Genomic DNA, 21,096 nt, shown 5'->3' on the forward strand with positions numbered 1-21,096 from the left:
ATTTCACTTCCAATAGAAAAGTATTGCACAAAAATTAGATAAAACATAATACTTGGGGTGGGGGTGTAGCTAAGTGGCAGATTACTTGCCTAAAGTGTGTAAAACCTTGGAGTGGATCCCTGGGCCCTGCCTCAAACAAAACAGAACCCCCACCGCCACAAAACCCCAGAATACTTTTTATCTTTTTAAATGTGGAAGAGGAAGCATAAATGCAAGGGGTCAGTCCTGCAGTTGACTCATACCTAAGCAAGAAAAGGGGAACTCTTTTTTTTCCCAGCTGGCTTCAGAAGCAAATTCTCTTTAAATGTTTTCAAATATATACCTAATTTTTTGATTTTTATTTTTGTAGTATAGGGGATTGAATCCAGGACCACTCTATCACTGAACCATATTCCCAGTCTTTTTCAGCTTTTATCTTGAGACAGAGTCTTGAGAAGTTGCCTAGACCAGTCTCAAATTTGCAATCCTCCTGCCTCAGCCTCCCAAGAGTTGCTAGTATTACAGGCGTGTGCCACCATGCCTGGCTTACACACCCAATTTTTAAAACTTTTTCTTTCTTTCTTTCTTTCTTTTTTTTTTTTTTGTGTGTGTGGTGCTGGGAATTTAACCCTCAGCCTCATGTAAATGTGTAGAGCTACGGATACTGAGCCACATCCGTAGCTCTACACATTTACATGCAATTTTTAATTGTACATAAATCCCTCTGATTCTCTTTTGAACCCTAATGTTTGTCTCTATTCTTGAGAGCCATTATAGATCAGATGGAAAGTAACCATTTAATCCAGATTTTTTATATTACCACATTATCACAAATATAACTAGGAGAATAAGAAATTCTTAATGAAGAATAACCATGTTTTTGATACTAATTGGAATATTATAAAGTGATGATTGACTGTGCTTAAGAAAATTTCTCCCATCCTAAAAAGCAAATAGCCCAACTTGCTAATGGAGAGCTAATGTCTCCTTGTAGGCATCCAGAAACCTTAGAAAATCTTTGCATTCTCTCCTCTGATGTAACACCTCTTGGGTTTGTAGATTTGGAAGTATGCTGCAATTTTTTTTTTTTTGCAGTCTTTTTTATTTTCTATTTTTTAAAATATGCATCACCTTAATTCTTCTGCAATTAAGACTTCTATGATGATCATAGAATTGACTAGTGCTCCCTATTGCCAGGGCCAATAACTCAGACACTGAGTGAGGCCTCACATCAAAAGCCTACAACATAGCATCATACATTTTCCCATGAGTTTGGGTGGCTGAGGCCCAAATCCTACCATGAGGCAGGATAACCATGACCCTCAAAAGCCAAGCCCTCTACCTTTTAAATTCACTTGAAATGCTACCTGTTAATCTTCACAGTATCCCCCGATTGCTCCCCTAATAATGGGGTTTTCAATACAAATTCTTTGTGGGAAATCAAAGAATTGGCTGTTCCTTCAAACTTTCCCAGTTTGCTACACCTTCCACAGTGGTAATCTCACCAATTCACGAGTTCAAAGCCAGCTTCAACAAAAGTGAGGCTTTAAGCAACTTAGTGAGACCCTGTCTCTAAATAAACTACAAAACAGGGCTGGGATTGTGGTTCAGTGGTCGAGTGCCCCTGAGTTAAATCCCCAGTACCAAAATAAATAAATAAATAAATAAATATTTTTTGTTGAAAGCTTGAATATTAAACTCCTAGACAGTGACTATATGTAAACCAGGGTGAATTCACCTAGGCAACCGGAACCACATGCTGTGTACAGAGGAACAGAAGGGCTCTCTGACTCTACATGGATTATCGGGCACCAACACAGTTAGAACTAGGATTGGTACTTTACACTCAGATCTGTGATCTTATGGAGTGTCCACATTTTCACCTTGCTAGGCCTTTGTAGACTAAATGGAAAACTGTCTTCTAAAGCAGATTTATTTCACATCCTGACAGCACCTTGTCTTTCAGAGGTTCATTCATAAGATAGTCAGCTATGATCTGCTGTGGTTTTCCTAGGAAAAGTTAGTTCAGAACTCCAACCTTTTCTCTCCTACTCAATAAGGTGCATAATTAGAGCCATATTCTCAAAGTTCTGATTGCCAAAGGACTCCTTTCATGTGTCTTACAACTGACTGTGGCAGGGATCATTACTTTGATTACCCTGTCAAACATTTCTTTCCATCAAAGTGCTCCTAGGTTCCAAGAATACAGAGCCCCTAAAGGACTCAGCAGTTTAGTATGGAATAGTCATCAAACAAATATTTGAGAAGCAAGAGGAGGAATAGAAGGCTGATTAGGGGAGAGCAATTTCTTCCAAGTATCAAGACTCTGACAACATGTAGCAAACTCATCTTCCTAATACCTTGTTATTCTGAAGAGATAATCAACTGAGTGAATGCTTACTGACCTAGGCACCATGGGGAGAGGAAGTCATGATGTCTGTCCTTCAAGGGCTCCCAGGTCTCTATTTACATCCAGTCAGATTCCCAGGGGTCTGTAGCATTCACTTGGGAAAAAACCCTCAGCACTACTCTTGAGCTATAATTTACTCTGATGTTTGGGATAAGCATTGGGACAGCAATGATTCTCTTACCTGGCCTGTAGTTCCAGTGTTCTCTCTTTTCCAGACACCTGGAATGTGTATGGATATTCTTCATTATGAGTCTCTACAATTTTCATTCCATCGATGCCAACCCTAGTCCGAACTGTGAATTTTGAGCCTACCAAGCTGAATCTGGGCACGCAGTACAGTAACATGTTGTTGAACTGCAAGAAACAGAATGTATATCAATACACAATAAATAGAGAAAATAAGGAAAACTGACCAATATTAAAAGTAGACCTGGACAGAAATTCCTTGGAATTCCAGGGAATATGGTACTTCCTACTTGAGGAAAATTTACCCCTACATTAAGATTTTTATGCTTACATTTTTTAAAAAAAATCATACAATTTTTGAAATAGTTTCCTTTCATGATTCAAATATTTTACTAATATGTAAGTAAATCAATCACCTTTTTATACCGCTGCTTTAAGAAAATTAGTTCAATAAGTTTGATAAAAATTTATTCAGGACCTTTGATATACTAAGAATTGAAGTTGTTATGTTTTTTTTTTTTTTTTTGTTACCATTTATTTATTTTTGGTACCAGGGATTGAAGCAATGGATGCTTAACCACTTGGACATGTCCCCAATCCTTATTTATTTATTTTGAGACAGGCCTCACTAAGTTGCTGAGGCTGGCTTTGAAATTGCAATCCTCCTGCCTCAGCCTCCCAAATTGCAGAGATTATAAATGTGCACCACTGTGCCTGGCTTTTTTTTTTGTAAATGGTATTGAGGATCTCCAGGGTCTCATGCCAGACAAGCACTCTATCACTGAGCTATATCCCCAATCCTTAACTGAAATTCTTTTTTTTTTACTTTATTTTATTTTTTGAAGTTCTCAACTTTGGAAGTTAAATTCCTGGCCAGGTGCAATAGTACACACTGTAATCCCAGTTACTCAGGAAGCTGAGGCAGGAGGATCAGTGGTTGAGTACCCCTGGGTTCAGTCCCTGGTACTATTAAAAAAAAAAAAAAGAAAGAAAGAAAGAAAAGAAAGAGAGAAAGAAAGAAAGAAAAGAGCTGGGAGAAGAGGTACACACCTGTAACCCCTGCTACTTAGGAGGCTGAGGCAGGAGAATTGCAATTTTGAGGCCAACCTTGCAAGTTAGCAAGACCCTGTCTCAAAATAAAAACTAAAAAGGACTGGGGGAATATAGCTTAGTGGCAAAATGCCCCTGGGTTCAATCCCCAGTATCAGAAAAAAATTTTAAAAAAGAGAGAAAAAAAATCCTGATCACCAGCACAGACCTATGAATCCTTGAATCTTCAAAATTTATCACGTAAATTTACAGAAAACCCATCAGTTAGTATCAAGAGGTTTTTAAAGGTATGACCTTATTCTTGTCTTGATAAGGTGTACTTAAAAGAAAAAAAGAAAAGAAAGGTTTTTATTTTGAAACTGAATCAAAATTATTATGTACATTGCCTCATTTCTGGTCAACAATTAACAGTCCTTGCTAGGACCATGAACAATATAAGACTGACATAACAGAATCTGATTTTTTAATGACTTTGTGAAAGCATTTATTTCACTTTTTTGGTGAGAGGGATACAGAGGATTGAACCCAGGGGTGCTTTACCACTGAGCTAAATTTCAAGCCTTTTTTATTTTGAGACAGGTTCTCACTAAGTTGTTCAGGCTGGCCTTGAATTTGTGATTCTCCTGCCTCAGCCTCCCCAGTTGCTGGGCATGTGCCATCATGCCCAGCTATTTCACTTTTGAATATGTTAAAACATACAGAGAAATAAAACTCTATAAATATTTGGGTTAATTTGTGGGCAGATTTCTAAGAACAGGTCCATACTTCTTACTTCATATTTGTTATTTAAATTGTTTCAAGGGTTACATATATTTTTCTTAGGCAAGAGTTACTAGGAACAAAAAATGATCTTTCGCTTTTCCAACAGCATTTGCCCTAAATTCTAACTTTTTTTTTTTTTTCACATGCTTCATCAAGATTTCTTAATTTGTTCTTTTTCAGATTTTCTCTAAAATTTTACTATAAGCCCTGACTTTACTGCTTAGGAGGTGTGTGAACCCTCATGCTTCGGGGTCGTCATCTGCAAGTCACTGGTTGCTAAAAAGATTAAATGAGGAAACCAAATGGTAAGTATTTAGCACGGTACTTTGCACATACAAGTTACTTAAATTAAACAAGTTGTCGTAGGATTTGATTCTTGAGCTTTCCTCCCAAGCCCTCTGCTTGGCTCCATACTATGTTCTAAGAGGAGACACATCAATGGATATTTAAATCATCAACATGTTTATGCGACACAGTCCATTGTGCTCATTCTGAAAGTATATTTCTCACCAGTTGTTTTTCGTTCATCATTTTGTAACTTCCTATAACCACCGTCATCATAAATTTCAGTTCCACACAGGGGAACATAGTATTAAAAGAGCACTAAATGCATTTGACATATATTCCAGTATCATCTATTTATATTTCTAGTAGAGGACCTAAGCCTTTATCATTAACAGCTCACTAAGTTCTGAGTGTGGCCCTGACAGCCTCATTGTAGTAGATAGAATTTGGAGATTTGAAAAATCTCCCAATGTTCTCATTGCCAATTCTGTATTGTAGCTTGACTAAGCCCATACCTTACTAATTTTCTGGGGAAGGGGTGGCATTGAGGATTGAATCCAGGGTGCTCTACCACTGAGCTATATCCCCAGCCCTTTTTGAGACGGGGCCTCTCTAAATTGCTGAGGCTGGACTGGAATTTGCAGTCCTCCTGCCTCAGCCTCCCAAATTCATGGGACTGCAGGCATGCACAACCACATCTGGCCTGTTTGCTAACTTTTTGAGTTGACATTTCTTTCCCTTTCCCTTCCAACCCCCTAAGGAGGAGATTTGGTTAAGACTATATGTTGGAGGGGCTGCAGAGCCACCACCACAAGGACAGCTCACACTTAACCAAATTGTTTCTGAAAATGGAGTGACAAATGTAGTATTATAGCATAAAAGAGTCAAGTTACCTGATACTTGTGTTCAGGTTCGCTTTATAGTCTTGTTGGTTTATAGACGCATAAATACATGAATATGGAGGATCTTAGCATTTGCCTTTGGTAGTTATTCTCATAAGATGACAGACAGATGTAAATATGTTTCTCTTTCCTTTTCATGCTTTCAGGACTGCCTTCCTGAAACTCTTCCTTGGTAGGACTTCACAGTATAAATTGTAAATAACTACATATTATCCTTAAAGAACTCTGATCACAATCTAATGCTGGTTAATAAATACCTTCTGTATTCACAGAGATGAAAGTGGGAGCTTTTATAGGATATAAAATATTGCCTCACAAAGATTAGGTGCCATATCTGTGAAAAACAAGGTAGCTGGTCCTACTCCCTCTCTGAACCTTGCTCCTGTGGCAAAAGCCCTGTCACCACTACTAAGAGAATCTCTTGTCTCTGGGTTTCCCCTCATACTGAAAGAAGAAGTTGCAGCAGCCATAGCACCAACAATGACTTTTTCTTTCACTGTAGGAGATTCACTTTCTTCTTTCTTCCTATCCATAGTTCAGAAGTGGTAATCAGCAAAGCACTGAGTGATGAGGCCATCTGTAGAAGTCCTAGGTTGTGACAAGACCTAGAAGCAAGTTCTCAATCTTATCTTTTAAAAAAAAGGGGCGCGGGGTTGGGGGCGGAGTGGGCGTGGTGGCTCACGCCTATAATTCCAGTGGCTCAGGTGGCTGAGGCAGGAGGATGGTGAGTTCAAAGCTAGCCTCAGCAAAAGCAAGGTGCTAATTAACTCAGTGAGACCCTGTCTCTAAATTAAACACAAAATAGCGCTGGGGATGTGGCTCAGTAGTTGAGTGCCCCCGAGTTTAATCTCCAGTGCCAAAAATGGGTGGGGTGATCTCTGCAGCTTGATCTCTAGTGTGCAAGTGTTTCTAACCTCTTACAATATGTTCACTGAAATAATCCAATTTCATTGAAGTTTGTTTTAGAAGGTAATAGAAGAGTGTTGGAGGAAATTTACAGTGACTGATCTGTATATTTAAAGTTTAAATAAGGAAAAAAAAATTACCTAGCAAGCTCTAACAAGGAATAGAACAACTACAAAAGGCCAAGAATAAAAACTCTTGGGTCATTTTGTGGAATAATTTAGTGATTTTTATTTTAAAACCTTCAGATCCCAGATAAGTTGATTTGATTGTGTGTTGTATACTTTTTTTTTATTGGTTCTTTTTAGTTATACATGACAGAAGAATTCATTTTTATATAATTGTACAAGCATGGAATATATCTTATTCTACTTAGGACCCCATTTTTGTGGATATACATGATGGTTCAATTCACTATGGTGTATCATGTAAGTACACAGAAAAATTATTTCTGATTCCTTGCACTGTCTTTCCTTTTCTTATCCCCCTCCCCGCTTCCCTTCATGCACTTTTTTCCTAATCTACTGAGTATCTGTTCTTCCCCAGCCCCCTTGTTGAGGATTAGCTTCCACATATCAGTAGTGATCTAGTTAACAGAGTAACCTACATCAACATAAAGAAGTGAAAATGTAGTGTGGAAGCAAGCAAACAGGAACGAGTAAGGAGCATTTGGATATGGAATCAGATTCTAAACATAGTTTGACTTTTAAGCCAAATTTAATATCCTGTAGTAGGGAATCAAAAGCTTGCCTTCATTTTCTCACTAGAGAGAAAAGAAAAGGAAAATGCTACTTTTGAAGTTTCCACTTATAGAAGAACAAGATGTTCCCTAGGAATAAACACGACAAGCACAGTCTCAGAGAGTGGATTCAATGAATGAACCTACACAGTATGTGATTCTAGAATGGTCTTCAAAACACATGGTTTCCTAAAATTCCTGCTATGCCACTCCACCCTCCTGGGAGGTAATGGTGTGGTATATTTGACAGCCGATGGGAACTGGATCAAGATGGGCCTTTTCCTCAGTTGCTAACTGCCATATTCCCCCCATCCCCCATGCCCAAGGCTCCTGCCATCTCTCTTCCAAACAGCAGCTTAATTTGGCTTTGCATCAAGATTCTCGACCTCAAACTATTTCCAGAATAATTTTGAAATGTGAAAATTAAACCAAGACAATTGGTTAGACACAGAACTAAAAAGTTTACCTATAGAGACTGTAACACTAATGAGGAAGAAGAAAAAGGACCTATAATGTAAAGACAGAGCAGACATTGATTCCTGGAGGATTTTACTCAGAAAAGTATATTAAGCTGACTTTTTAATTCTATGTTGTTGATGCCTGGACATCTTCATGCCTTGCTCATACTGAAGGGACTGACCCTCCCAGGTGACCCAGTTCCTAGAGATAGTCTAAGAATCACCTGTGAGCACCCCTTCTGTACGGAAGTAAACACCCTCAAACACCCCCCTTCATCAAGCCGGGCTGCTGATTCCGCTGCCAGAATCACCGCCAAAGTCAGGCAGACAGGAGCTCACTGCAGTTCAAATTTGCCCATCCCAAGCCTTTTACTGCCTTGCCCATTATCTCCTGTGGAAGCCACAAAGGCTCCTGCCTACCACCCCTTCTGCTTGTGCCCTCTGCCTCTTCACTGCTGTCCCCTCCCCATGGTAGGAATAGCCCTCCTGTTGGGATCTGTCTTTTCATCTCTCTACCATTCTTGAATAATAATATTTAGGTCTATTTAGTTCTCTGTATCACCTGGGAAAGGTGGTATACCTTCTCTTTAGCTCAAATAAGGACTTTATAGTTAGATAATATTCATATTTTAAAAACAAATAAAATTAATATACAATACAAATTTATCTTTTTTTAAAAAAAATTGTTTTTAGTATAGTGGTAAACCAACGCTACTAGTTCTGGAACTCTAAAATGAAACCTTATGCCCATTTCTCCTTCCCACCAGCCTTAGGCAACCACTAATTATGTAATCGGTGCATTTGCCTATTCTAGACATTTCCTATAAATGGAATCAGAGTATGTGGCCTTTTGTGACTGACTTCTTTCATTTGACAGTTTTCAAGATGCATCCATGTCATATATTATCAGTACTACAATCCTTTTTATTGACATAAATTCTTTTTATTGACATAAAATAGGATAGGCCATTGTATAGATAAACCACACTTTAACCATCCATCACTGATAAACATTTGGGTTACTCATATTTTTGGGCTAAGATGAATAATGCCATATGGATGTTGACACATAAGTTTTTGTGTGGACATGTGTTTTCAATTTTCTTGAGTTGAACAGACTTGGAGTGGAACAACTGGGTCACATGGTAGGCAAATATTCTTTAAAAAAGAAATGACTGAGAGATACTGAACATTCCTCTTCATGACAGCTTGCATAAGGTTTCTTTTCAAAGAAGGCTGGAAGCAGTAGATAGAAACTTCTCAGGCCTTAAGAACAACTCTGTGAAATGAATGCCTGGCAGCAGAAAAGTCTGCCTAGGCAGCCTCTTCACCAATGAGTCTTTGTTCTTTGCCTTTAATAACAATCATAATAAAGCTAGTTGACTGAGCCACTATTCAATGTGTGCTTGCTCTTTGTCATGCTAGCCATTATGATCCTTATTTTATTAGATACAGAAAAGAATCAGAATTCACTAAGGTAACAAAGAAATACAGGTCACCTGGACAGAAACTTAAAATAATAATAATAATGGCCTGGATGCCCCAGAAAGACTACTACATTTGAGATAAACCCCAGACTAATTGTCATTTCCAGGAAGTGAAGGAAGAGACAAGGACTGGCAATGGTGAAAAGGAACTGTGTAGCAATCACATTTTCCCTATAAATACTTTAGACACAGCCTTACAATCTTGCCCATACAGGTTTTTTTTTTTTGTTTTTTTTTTTTTTTTTTTTTTACTCTAGAATGATTAAAAAAGTGATTACAGATGATTAGGAGAATTGCTGTCAGGAAATGGTATGGCAACAAAATACTCAGGAAATGGTGCCTATTATGTTGAAAATGAAAGAAAACAAGTAGACAAGGAGGATTTCAGAAAGTATACCATACCCTGCATATGCACTATTAGCATTATCATGGAATTCAAGGCTAAATTGTCTTCAATATGCCCTACTGAAGTAAATTATACCCATAAAGTACACCAAAAATAGTTAAATTTTAGTTACTTAGACTATTCCATCCTTCAAACTCCTAACAGTGTTTACTAAATCAAAGCAGATGTAATTAAAAAAATAATATATATATATATACATATTTTAAAAACATTTTATTTTTATGTGGTGCTGAGGATCAAACCCAGGGCCCTGCACGTGCTAGGCGAACACTCTATCACTGAGCCACAACCCCAGCCCTAAAAATATTTTTTATTTTATTTCTTTGTGGTGCTGGGGATTGAACCCAGGGCCTTGTACATGCAAGGCAAGCACTACACCAACTGAGCTATATCCCCAGCCTCAGATGTAATTATTTTGGGGAGCAAGCAAATAAGCATTGTACTTTTCCAAGATGTAAACAACAATTTTTCTTTTTGTAAATTATTCCTTTTTGGTAAATTTTTCTTATGTATCTTGCCAACACTAGAATACTCACTAAGAAAAGATAGCGTTCTTGTGCTGACGTGTTCCGTGCAGCTAGCTTGAGGATCTGTCCTTCTTTTATTAGTTCATTGGAAGGGTTTACAATGTCTTCTTCTTCTCCCAACATTTCATAAATCTCCAAGAGTTTCTTTAGGTTCTCCTGGGAAATTAAAACAAAATACAGCAAGATCAAATACAGGAGGTGTCAATTAAGTGAAATGAATAATAATACCATGACCTTAACTAAAATCTGTATCATTTAGAAGGGATTGGGAGTGAATGTATTTTTTTTTTGTATAAAAATGTATCCGTAAATTGAAACCTGAGAGAATAGGGGAGAGGGTTACTCCAGGAAACATGAGACATTTTGCAAATGTTTTTTCTTGTTTACCTCTATCTGTTCACTTTGGTCCAAACCTACAGATAGTATTAGACTATGTTATGATAATTATCTAACCATAAAGTTCCTGTCTCCTCTAAAAACCACTTACCATTTTTCTTATTGCACTATTAGAATGGCTTGCTGCTGTAGATATAATTTCAAGTGATTCTAAATGGGAAAAAAAGAAAAGTAAATAAATATGTTTTGTCCTTCCTGGGCTACTATATAATTGAATAATTTACATACTTAAATAAGAAATCTGAGACCAAAAACACAATGAAAGTAGCAGCAATTTCCACTTACAAACTGTATACCTTCAAAACCTAATTTGTAAGCAGACTAACTGAACTCAAAGGGTACTTCCTTGTATAAAGCCATGTACGATGATGAGGCTCACAGGTATATTGAATTCATATAGACCATGAAAAGTCAATAAGCATTTACAGCGTACACTAACTAGATTCAAAGTACTTTGTCAGGTGCTTTCATACACAGGTAGTCCTTCTATTTTTTGCTACAGTCTGAAAATATTACATGGAAAATTCCAGAAATCAAACAATAAGTTTTAAATAAGTTTTATTACAGTGTACTATTATAATTGCTATATATTATTATTTTTTAATCTCTTTACTGTACCTAATTTATAAGCTAAATTTAAACATAGGTATGTAGGTATAAGGGGGAAAAACCCAGTACTGAACCCTATGTTTAAGACTGTGGTTTTAGGCCTCTGTGGAACATCTTGGAAGGTATCCCCTGCAGGTAAGAGAGGACTACTGTAATCAATTCTTATGTTATTAAAACAGCCTTGAACAGTAAATATATTTGCTCCATTTGGCAGATAAAAGAAATGAGGAAGAGTTGTGACTTGGCTAAGGTCACACAACTCTGAGGTTGAAGGCCAGATCTGAAACTGGGTCTTCTGACTCAAAGTTCTACAACATTTCGACAGAAAGTATTTTACTAGTTTCGTAAGCAAATGAACCACTAAGCACAATAAAACTTTCTCTGTGAAAATGCACTCAGAATTCTAGTCTAGGTCTGATGAAAGGGAGTCTTCTAGAGTCAGTATTGTTTCTGGGGTGGGTGTTAGTGAGAACTCTCTGATATGGGACATCGTAGGAGCTCTGGGGCTGAGAATGAAGACCTGTGAATGCTGAGGGCTGCTGGATCAACCCCAGACTTTTCAATCCTAAGTCATGTTCTGTTCTCTTCCCTTCTTTTCTATCTTGTGAATGCTGGCCTGCTCTATTCTGTTACCGCAGCAACCCCCTCCCTTCTGGACTACATTTTCCGTCTTCTTTGCTCTGCTGAACAGAATGCACTTTTGTTAATTCCCTTTCTACTTTTAGGTCTAAAAGTCCTTCTTCTGTGATTTCCTTAGAATTTAATTGTAACTATTAATGCAAAGCCAAAACAAGTAATGAAATGCCCTACTATGTCCCACAACTTTCTTGCTTTTGACATGGGTATCTTAGGCAAAGACCATCTTTGAATATAGAAGACACTGCGTTTTATTTACATGTTTGAGAGTTCTTTACAGATTTGGGCAATTCTGTGCACCTGAGATAGGAACCAGGTTAGAGGGAGCCAAAGTAAGATGGAGTGGGGCCACTGCTCAAGATATGAGTTCCAGGAAGAGCAAGTGATTCCACCTCCAATCCACCACTGGCTCTGCCACTGGAACCCAGCACTTGAGCCAGATGGACAAAAAATGGGGGTGAGGCACAGTTCCTGGGGAGTACTGGGCTGGGAGAAGATGGTGAGCCAAAATCAAGCTAAACTACAAAAAGGGTAAATGGAAAGAGAAGTTTCACAGGTCACTTGGATGGTATGAGGAACATATAAGAGGCAGTTTATGTTCAAGAAAAGACTCAGGCTCCAGGGTCAAAGATGTTTTATATTCCTCTTTTTTCATACCGTGGTCCCCTTATAATAGAGGGCAAGAAATTAGAAGAGGAAATTGTGGCAGTTAAGACTGTACATGAGTATCGTCAGTGCTTACTAAATATCAAGCCATTTTGATTCCTTAAATTTTCATCTCTTAACAGTTGAATGATTTTTAAAACTGCGCCAGAGGGCTAGGGATGTGCCTCAGTGATACAGCATGTGCTCAGCATGTGATCTGAAAGGCCTCAAGGTCAATCCCCTGCACAGAGGTACAAAATCACATACAAAGAAACTGTACAAGAAACCTGAAGTATTAGCAGAATTTATGAATCTTAAAAACAAAACAAAAACCTTTCATTTTAATCTAATGAAAGAATCAAAAACAACTAAAAGAACTGGAATAAAGTTTTCTTGAGGAAAAAGTTAATAGACAATAAAAACACCATTTCCCATTGTATCTAGGGTAGGTGAGGCCAACAGTGCTTAGGTTATTTTTACATATTAAATGCCATCTTGGTATTCTTGGTATGCATTGACCTATCTAATTAAACAGCAGCACTTGTAATTTCAAATGGCTGTGTTCTTCCTGTGAGATGGTAATTGTGTATTGCTATTCCGGATGTCTCTAAGACTATAGTTTTATATTTCACAGTTAGTGATTAAAGTGAATCCAGAGTGGTAAGTGTGATTTGCATTGCTTTAAACTTGTGATTTGGGCTCAAAACTGCCTTGCCTAATGGAGGCATTGATAATTTCCAGTGAGACTGTTTTCTGACAGCAATATTTGGCTACAGTAGCTAGCTGTGAGATGCATCTCACTTTGAAACAGGCTGCATGGCCACTTGATTATCTGATAATGGAGAAGAAAAAAAAAATTTTAAAGCATTTACTTTTTGCATCATTCCAGTCCGGGGAATCGGGGGGCAATTTCCTTAGGTAGTCCTTAAGGAGCATCTCATACCGAGGAATCCGCTGAACAGGTTCCAGCATGTGATGCTGCAAAGTTAAGCTCCCACAGATCTTCTGTTTCTGTTTTTAAAGAAACATTTAAAAATTAGGTTAGGCAATCTAAAAACTCACTATAATAACTTCCATCAACTATATTAAATATATTTAGGTTTTATTTTATTTTATTTTATTTGTGTGTGGTGCTGAGAATCAAACCCAGGGCCTTGTACTTGCTGGGCAAGTGTTCTACCAATGAACCACATCCAAAGTAGTCTCCTGGGTTGCTTTTAAAAATGCAGACACACAAACCCCCATCTATGAAATCAAAATTTTAGAGGGAAGAAGCTAGAGAAAATGCATTTTAAAACACTGCATATAAAGTCTAAGGCCCACTAATCTAGTGTAAGAACAGAAAGGGACAATAAAAAATCATGCAGAATTTTTTTTTTTGATGCTGGGGATTGAACCCGAGGCCTTATGACAAAATCATGCAGAATTTTTTTTTTGATGCTGGGGATTGAACCCGAGGCCTTATGCGTGTGAGGCAAGCACTCAATTGACTGAGCTATATCCCCAGCACCCAGTCAAGCAGAATTTTAAGCCAGAAAATTCCAGATAGCTGGCAACCATTTCAATTAGTCACTACCAGGGTTTGTGAAGTCACATTATTAAATCATTCTACAGAGATTTTTCAAAAGATGCACCTGTATAATGAGATTCACTAACCACGAGTACATTAAATGTCTTTGGACTTAGCAGAAACTATTTCATAAATTTCATAATGAGGCTATCATAAATGGCATTTCCTTTGAAGAAAAAAAAAAAAAACCTCTAGGAGAATGACAAGATCTGGCATCTTGCTATCTGTTGGAACATTTTAATTTTTCATTAGGTCAAGGCATTCTTCATCATTAGAAACTAAACTCCATTTCTTAGGGCAAAATTAAGTCTATTTCACTTGCTTGCAATAGGTTGTTAACAAGAGAAGGAAAACATTCCACAAAGAAGAAACCCCCATTAAAAAACTGAACTACTACATGGTCAAGGCACTGCAGGATAAGAAAGCTGTATTAGGCCCTGGTGTTTGCATTCAAAGCAAACAAGTAACTTCAGAGCCTCACAGGGAAGGGAGCATTTAGTGCAGGCTTTGGTGGGGAGGCAAGTGAGGAAGACTAGTCTAGGGAGAAAATGCAAGGCAGCGGTACATGAAACATCTTCCTTCAGTAAAGGAGAGCAGTTGGGATTTTGTGGAAAATAAGCATGGGAAAATAGGGTATGAGGAAGAAAAGGCAATATGAGCTAATACTATCAGAAATTCTAGAGTTTAGATGAGCTTCATCTAATGCAGATTTTTGCACATGGGAGGGATTATCATTAGATCTGATTACCCTTCTTCAGAATGGCTTTACAGGGGTGTGGGGAAACCAGCTTGGAAGTTGATGTTGTAGACAAGGAAGAAAGTTAATCAGGGCCCGAAATTGGCATGAAACCTGGTGGAGTAATAGCTTCCTTGTAAGATATTAATTTTACAAGTTTAATGATCTCATTTGATTTCCCCTAACAGATCTATATATCCATACCTTTATCTCTAGGAAAATATGAATGGTGCCAAAATTTTTACATGAAGAAACTGTAGCTCAGAGAAATTAGGAGAGTGTTCTAAGGTCAAACAGTTAAAAGCAGCAGACTAAACTATAAACGAGGCTTACTGCCAGTCTACTACTCTTTCCATTGTCATGCCATTTCTTCATATTTAGTGAAGACAGACACTGCAAAGGTAGAATTTAAAGTGTGATCAAACAACAGTAACTACCATCCTTAACTGAGTAATTACTATGCAACAAGCACTATGCGAAGCACCTTGAACGTACTATCTCAGAGGCAAATGAACACACATAGAAGGAGGAAAAATGACAGGTCACAGCTGAGGCCAAATTGTCAAGCTCTGGTGAATAAGAGAACAGTTGTGTTGTCAAATCTAATCACCTGTCAGAATTATTATCTATTTTGTGCAAGGCATTAAAAAGTCAGATGGAAAGACATGCTTGGGAGCTAACTATAGAACATGTTGACTTTATTTATTTACTTATTAGTTCTAATAAGTTATACATGACAGTAGAAAGCTCTTCAATTCATTGTACACAAATGGGGCAGAATTTTTCACTCCTCTGGGTGTATGTGAAGCAGAGTCACACCATTCGTGCAATCATCCATGTATCTAGGGTAATGAATGATGTCTGACTCATTCCACTATCTTTCCTACCTCTTTGCCCCCTCCTCACCTCCTCTTTGCCCTATTTAAAGTTTTTGACAGGACCTTCATGTGGAATTGTACAAGCACACAGCACTCGGCCATTAGTAACTAGAGATTGGGGACAGAGGACTAGACTAAGGCATGTGGAAGTATGATGTCACTGAGAGTGTGAAGACAGACTGCAGAAGGCAAACCTTGGGCTCTGCTCACTTTTTAGTACTGCAAGAAGGGCTGGTAAACGATTCAAAGAAGCCAGTGTTCAGAGAGGTACATGAGTATTTAATCTTGAGAAAAGAGATGCTGATAAAGAGAGCAGAGGGGAAGCGGCAGGACTTCAGACTGAGTGAGGAGACTGGCAAAACCTCCCTATAAAAAGCAACTGCTGGGGTTGGGGGCTGTGGCTCAGTGGTAGAGTGCTTGCCTAGCACATGTAAGGCACTGGGTTTGATCCTCAGCACTGCATAAAAATAAATAAATAAAACAAAGGTATTATGCCTATCTACAACTAAAAAGGAAAAAAAAAATTGAAAGAAAAAAAAAAAGCAATTACCAAGCTGCAAAAAAATTGACAAACAACCATTTCAGCATTTTTAGAAGTTGCTCTAAGGCATACAACAATCTGGAAAGCATTTATGCCTTAACAACTGTTGAACTTTGAGAAAGAATAGTGAGAATCTATGGCATTTGAGCCTGGGGCTGCTCCTGTCCTTTCAACTCCATCCTGTGTTGCCAGGGTAGTAAGGCTGTGAGGACCAGCAGCTTCCCTGCTGATGCTTGGAAGTTTCAATATGGAGTGGTGCACAATGCACACGCCCAGCAGCATGCTCAGTAGAAGTGAGGATCTCTAGGGTGGAGGAGTAGAGGGTCCAGTGGCTCTACTAGCCAAAAGTAATAGCTGTGGATGGACTAATCACATTCATGGCTGAGACTGGAGAGAGCCCAAGTCAGGATACTCACCTGACCACCCTGAGGCTTTGTACACATGGATACAAAGTTTTAAAGAGCCCAGTAGACTTGACAACTACCCTATCTTTAAATGGGTCCCCTTATTCACAGCCAGGCCCAAATGTTGAACACAACCTTTCTGGCTCCAGGTAACCAAACACCTCTGTCCAAGAGCTGTTTGTACCCTAACAAATATAGACATACGGGTAATCCCCAGAAAACCAGGCTCACAAATACAGACATGCCAACAAACAGCTTGAAGGCAGACATCAGGGACTGCATAGCAGAGGAGTAACAGGTTTCATCCATTTTGTGTAAGTTAGTTACTAAACAAAGAAGCAAACAAACAAAAAATAATGACAACCACTGTCAGTGGAGAAATCAAAACCCAGAGTTGATATGATTTTGGATTATCCGAAATATCCAATATCCAGAAAAAATATAGATGAAGAAAAAGTAAAGTGTGACCTATAAAAGAGACAAAATGGAAACTAACAAAAATGGTGTGAGTACCTTTAGAAGTTAATGTGGCAGACAGAGTCTTCAATGTATGTTCAAGGAAATGAAATGACGTTTGAAGAATTCAAGGAAAGTATGAAAAAAAATGAATGTACAAATGACAATTTTCAAGGAGGATTCAGACATAATTAAAAAGAGAGAAGAACCGAATGGAAATCCTGGAGTTGAAAAGTACAATAACTAAAAGAGAAATTCACTATAAGCATTGGACAGCAGAATCTGAGATGACAAAACAATTAGGGAACTTGAAGAAAAACTAATAAAAATCATACAATCTGAAGAACAGAGAAGAAAAGATTAAAGATAAGTAAACACTTTCATAAACTTGTGGGATAACATCAAGAATAGCAGCATTTGTGTAACGGGATTAAAACAAAACAAAACAAAACAAAAAAAACTTAAAGAAATAATGGCCAAAAACTCCTAAAAATGATTTTTAAAATATTAATCTAGAAATGAAAGAAGATCAACCAGCTCAATACAAATACAAAAAGATCCCCACATAGATACATCCTATTCCAACTATTGAAAGCCAGCAACAAATAACAAATCTTGAAAGCAGGAAGAGAAAAATGATTAATCACACACAGGAAAGTACTGATAAAATTAATGACTGGTGGAGGAAAGAAAGCAGTGAGAGTGACCATGTTCAAAGTGCAGGGGGGAACCTATCAGTTAAGAATTCCATCACTCCTTGGAATACCCAAAGGACTTAAAATCAGCATACCACAGTGAGGCGGCCACATCAATGTTTAAGCAGTTCAATTCACAATAGCTAAACTATGGAAACAACTTAATGACCTTCAACAGATGAACGGATAAAGAAAATGTGGTATGTATACACAATGGAAATATTACTTAGCTATAAAGAAAAATAAAATTATGGCATTTGCTGATTAATGGATGGAACTAGAGACTATCATGCTAAATGAAATAAGCCAATCCCAAAAGACCAGAGGCTGCTCTGAATGCAGATGCTAATTCACAATAAGGGTGAGGGGATAGAAGTTCACTGGATTAGACAAAGGAGAATGAAGGGAAGGGAGAAGGGATGTGAATAGGAAAGATAGTAGAATGAATCAGACATAACTTTCCTGTGTTCCTATCTGAAAATATGACCAGTGAAACTCCACATCATGTACAACTACAAAAATGGGAAGCTATACTCCACAAATAATATGTCAATATATTCTACTGTAATGTATAACTAACAAGAACAAATTAAAAATTTTTTAAAAGTTCGATTTTACAAAAACAAACAAACAAAAAGAATTTGGTATCTAGTAAAAGTATCATTCAAAAGTGAGGGTGTGGGGGGGGAGAATATTCCTGGATAAAAATAATGACTGACAGATTTCATTGTTAGCTGATCTACCTTAAAGGAAACAATAGTCATTTTTATACTGAAAGAAAATTACTCCAGAAATGGCAAATACATGGTTGAATATAAATGTTTTATAAATATATTTTTATATCCTCCCTTAACTTTTTAATATACATAAAATTTTGTAAAACAATTATAAATTATAAAACATCACTATATTGTCAGATTTAAAACACACAAAAAATGTAATATATATAACACTAACAGCACAGCATGGAGAAAGAGCTGTATTAGAGCAAAGTGTCAGAGAATATAATATGAAGTAGGCTGTGATAAATGCATATTATAATCCCAAGAGCAGTCACTGGAAAGTAACTAAGAGTAGTTTAAAAGTAAGGATTATTAAGATGGTGCCATTATTTATATAATACAACAGAAGGCAAAGAACTATAAAATCCCAATCCCAAGATCGTTATGTGATGGAGAAAATGCCTTTTCAACTTAACAACTCTTTCAAAGAGTAAGTTATTAACAATTTTGACTAGAATATCAAAAGAAAATTACTATGGAATTATTAAAATGTATTATCCAGATTTGGTAGAATAGAAGAAAATCAGTATAAAGTGACCTAAAAATATTATTGTTATTCCAAAAACTCAAGGTTCACAGCAATCATTGTTTATATTTATATTCCATCCAACATGTGAAGCTCTGAAACTCACAAAGGGGAAATTCGCTCTGCAAATTTATGTGAACCCTAATGCAGTCAGTCTCTGGTCTCATAAACAAATGGAGAATTTAGCACTTAGTATGTGGCCTGTGCCCAACAGGTATTTTAACTTCTTAGAGATATCTTCGCATAATTCAGTAGAATGGGTATCTCAGACAAATTTAGATCGGCAATCTTAGATCTAGAAGACCATATAAATTTGATAGAAAAATTAATTCGTAACTTTGAACAAAACTGTCCTGTTACCTGAATTTCTTCAATCACCAATTTGAACTGGGGAACTCGTTCTGTCATGTTTTTGACCAATTCCATTGCATTATCAAATCCCTTCACATATTCTCCATACATCTTAAGGAATGGCGCCAATTTCTGAAGGATGTCTCCAATCCGAGGAGTGGTTTCCCTGGATTGAATAAAGAAATAAATCTTTAAAGTTTTCTGTAGAACAAGCCAATTCACAGACTGCAGATGAAGTCTTCACTTTCTACACACACTCTGTGCTTCCTCAGATCCATCTTGCTGTGAGACGGGTAGAGAATAAAGAAGCTCTTTTTCCAAGGCAGTTGAGGAATGCCATAGTAAAGAGAGATGCTATGGAATCTTTGAAGGTCCAGGTTACCCCTGATATCTTGTCTTTACTAGTCAAAAGACAGTTTGGAGCGCAGAGATAAAATGCTTTTCAGATGTCGCTGAAAACGTACCACAACTTCTTAGTCTTTAATGTAAAAAGTTGGCACAATGTCTAGCTAGAGCTGTGTGTGGCATTTCTATTTGAACTGAAAAGCTGAACAATACAGCATATTATATGACTGCCTTAGACATATCGTTTCTGTCTACTCCTCTTACCATTCTTGCATTCGTTTCTCCAGCTCTGGCAAGAGGAATTTACTATGGAAGGCATTTATTGATGAAATGTTAGAAAAGATTTTATTCACCATCTCTGCTGGAAATGAACCTCGGTTTGCTTCTTCCAATAGTTTGCAATAAAATACCTGAGTAAAAGAATAAAGCAAATATTACTTCACTCTGTGGGTTAACCAACTAGCACTGTGCTAGGCCTGTAGCAGGACCTTTATAGCATTTTATTGAATAAATGGAGAAGTTCATGATTCAAGAAGTCGACTGTTTGAAATGTAGTAAGGATATATACTCTGATTTGGAAGAACCACAAATAAGAATTAGGAAGCTTGATTTTTAACCTGCACGCGGCTCCTATCTGTGGGATGTTAATAATATACCTTTCTGTGCCAGAGAAAATCCAGTTGAGGTTAATAGGATTTACCCTTCCTACCTACAGCCAGAGTTAAGGGATGTGAAAGTACTTTACATGCACACAGTAACTGTGGCGTTTCATTTCCGTTTATGTTTTGAATGACTTCTCCAGCACTTATTACATATTGCCCTTTATTGAAATTGGTTGACTTATATCTTATTTTTCCTTATTAAAATTGATGTATCTTGGAAAGGGAGGATACAGGATTTAGTTCCCACAACAGAAGAGGCCAATGAGTGAACAAAAGTTCATTTCAGTTCTCAAATGTTTATTTGCTTTTTAGTAAACAATAAAACATGAAAACTTAAAACACTGATGGGGTGTGTGTGTGTGTGGGATCTTCTATACAGAGTAACAAGTCCCTTAGAGACAATTAAGAAAAAAATAATAATAAGGAAAAAAGAACCACCTTGAGCCTTAGCTATTCTCCACTAGGTCTACTATACCTCTTCATTGCCATTCTGTTAAATGTAGGCAGAAGGAGATCTGTTCCTTCATAATGTCCAGATGGTTGTTAATGTTCTAAATTCACCTCCACTGCATTTTCTTGGGAGGCAAAAAGAACAAAATTATGTCCTTAGAGATACCAATAGGTAGGATACTATAATAATTAATACTAAGATTCTAAAAGGTCAGCAACTGTAGCTAAGTTAATTTGGCTTAAGATCAAGAAAGAAAAGAAAGAGAAAGAAAAAGAAAGAAAGAAAGAAAATTTGCAAAGAGGAAAAGACATATCTTTAC

The 21,096-nt window shown here is 37.3% G+C and overlaps 1 protein-coding gene across 4 annotated transcripts in view; it reads right to left on the bottom strand.

Moving 5' to 3' along the window:
* The window catches only part of Fgd4 (FYVE, RhoGEF and PH domain containing 4), a 199,499-nt gene that overhangs the window by 19,498 nt on the left and 158,905 nt on the right, over nucleotides 1-21,096 (bottom strand). For 3 of the 4 annotated variants that reach the window (XM_071609985.1, XM_071609986.1, XM_027934149.3), the window contains exons 6-11: nucleotides 19,929-20,074; nucleotides 19,329-19,485; nucleotides 13,253-13,391; nucleotides 10,582-10,640; nucleotides 10,104-10,250; nucleotides 2,571-2,743 (exon numbers count right to left, since the gene is read on the bottom strand). In XM_071609985.1, coding sequence (XP_071466086.1) covers nucleotides 2,571-2,743; nucleotides 10,104-10,250; nucleotides 10,582-10,640; nucleotides 13,253-13,391; nucleotides 19,329-19,485; nucleotides 19,929-20,074 — 821 coding nt within the window. Of the gene's footprint in view, nucleotides 1-2,570; nucleotides 2,744-10,103; nucleotides 10,251-10,581; nucleotides 10,641-13,252; nucleotides 13,392-19,328; nucleotides 19,486-19,928; nucleotides 20,075-21,096 lie in introns of those variants that run through there. The other variant, XM_071609987.1, reaches the window with a different exon arrangement.

Source organism: Marmota flaviventris, chromosome 3 (assembly GCF_047511675.1).
Source record: "Marmota flaviventris isolate mMarFla1 chromosome 3, mMarFla1.hap1, whole genome shotgun sequence".
NCBI classification, from domain to species: domain Eukaryota; kingdom Metazoa; phylum Chordata; class Mammalia; order Rodentia; family Sciuridae; genus Marmota; species Marmota flaviventris.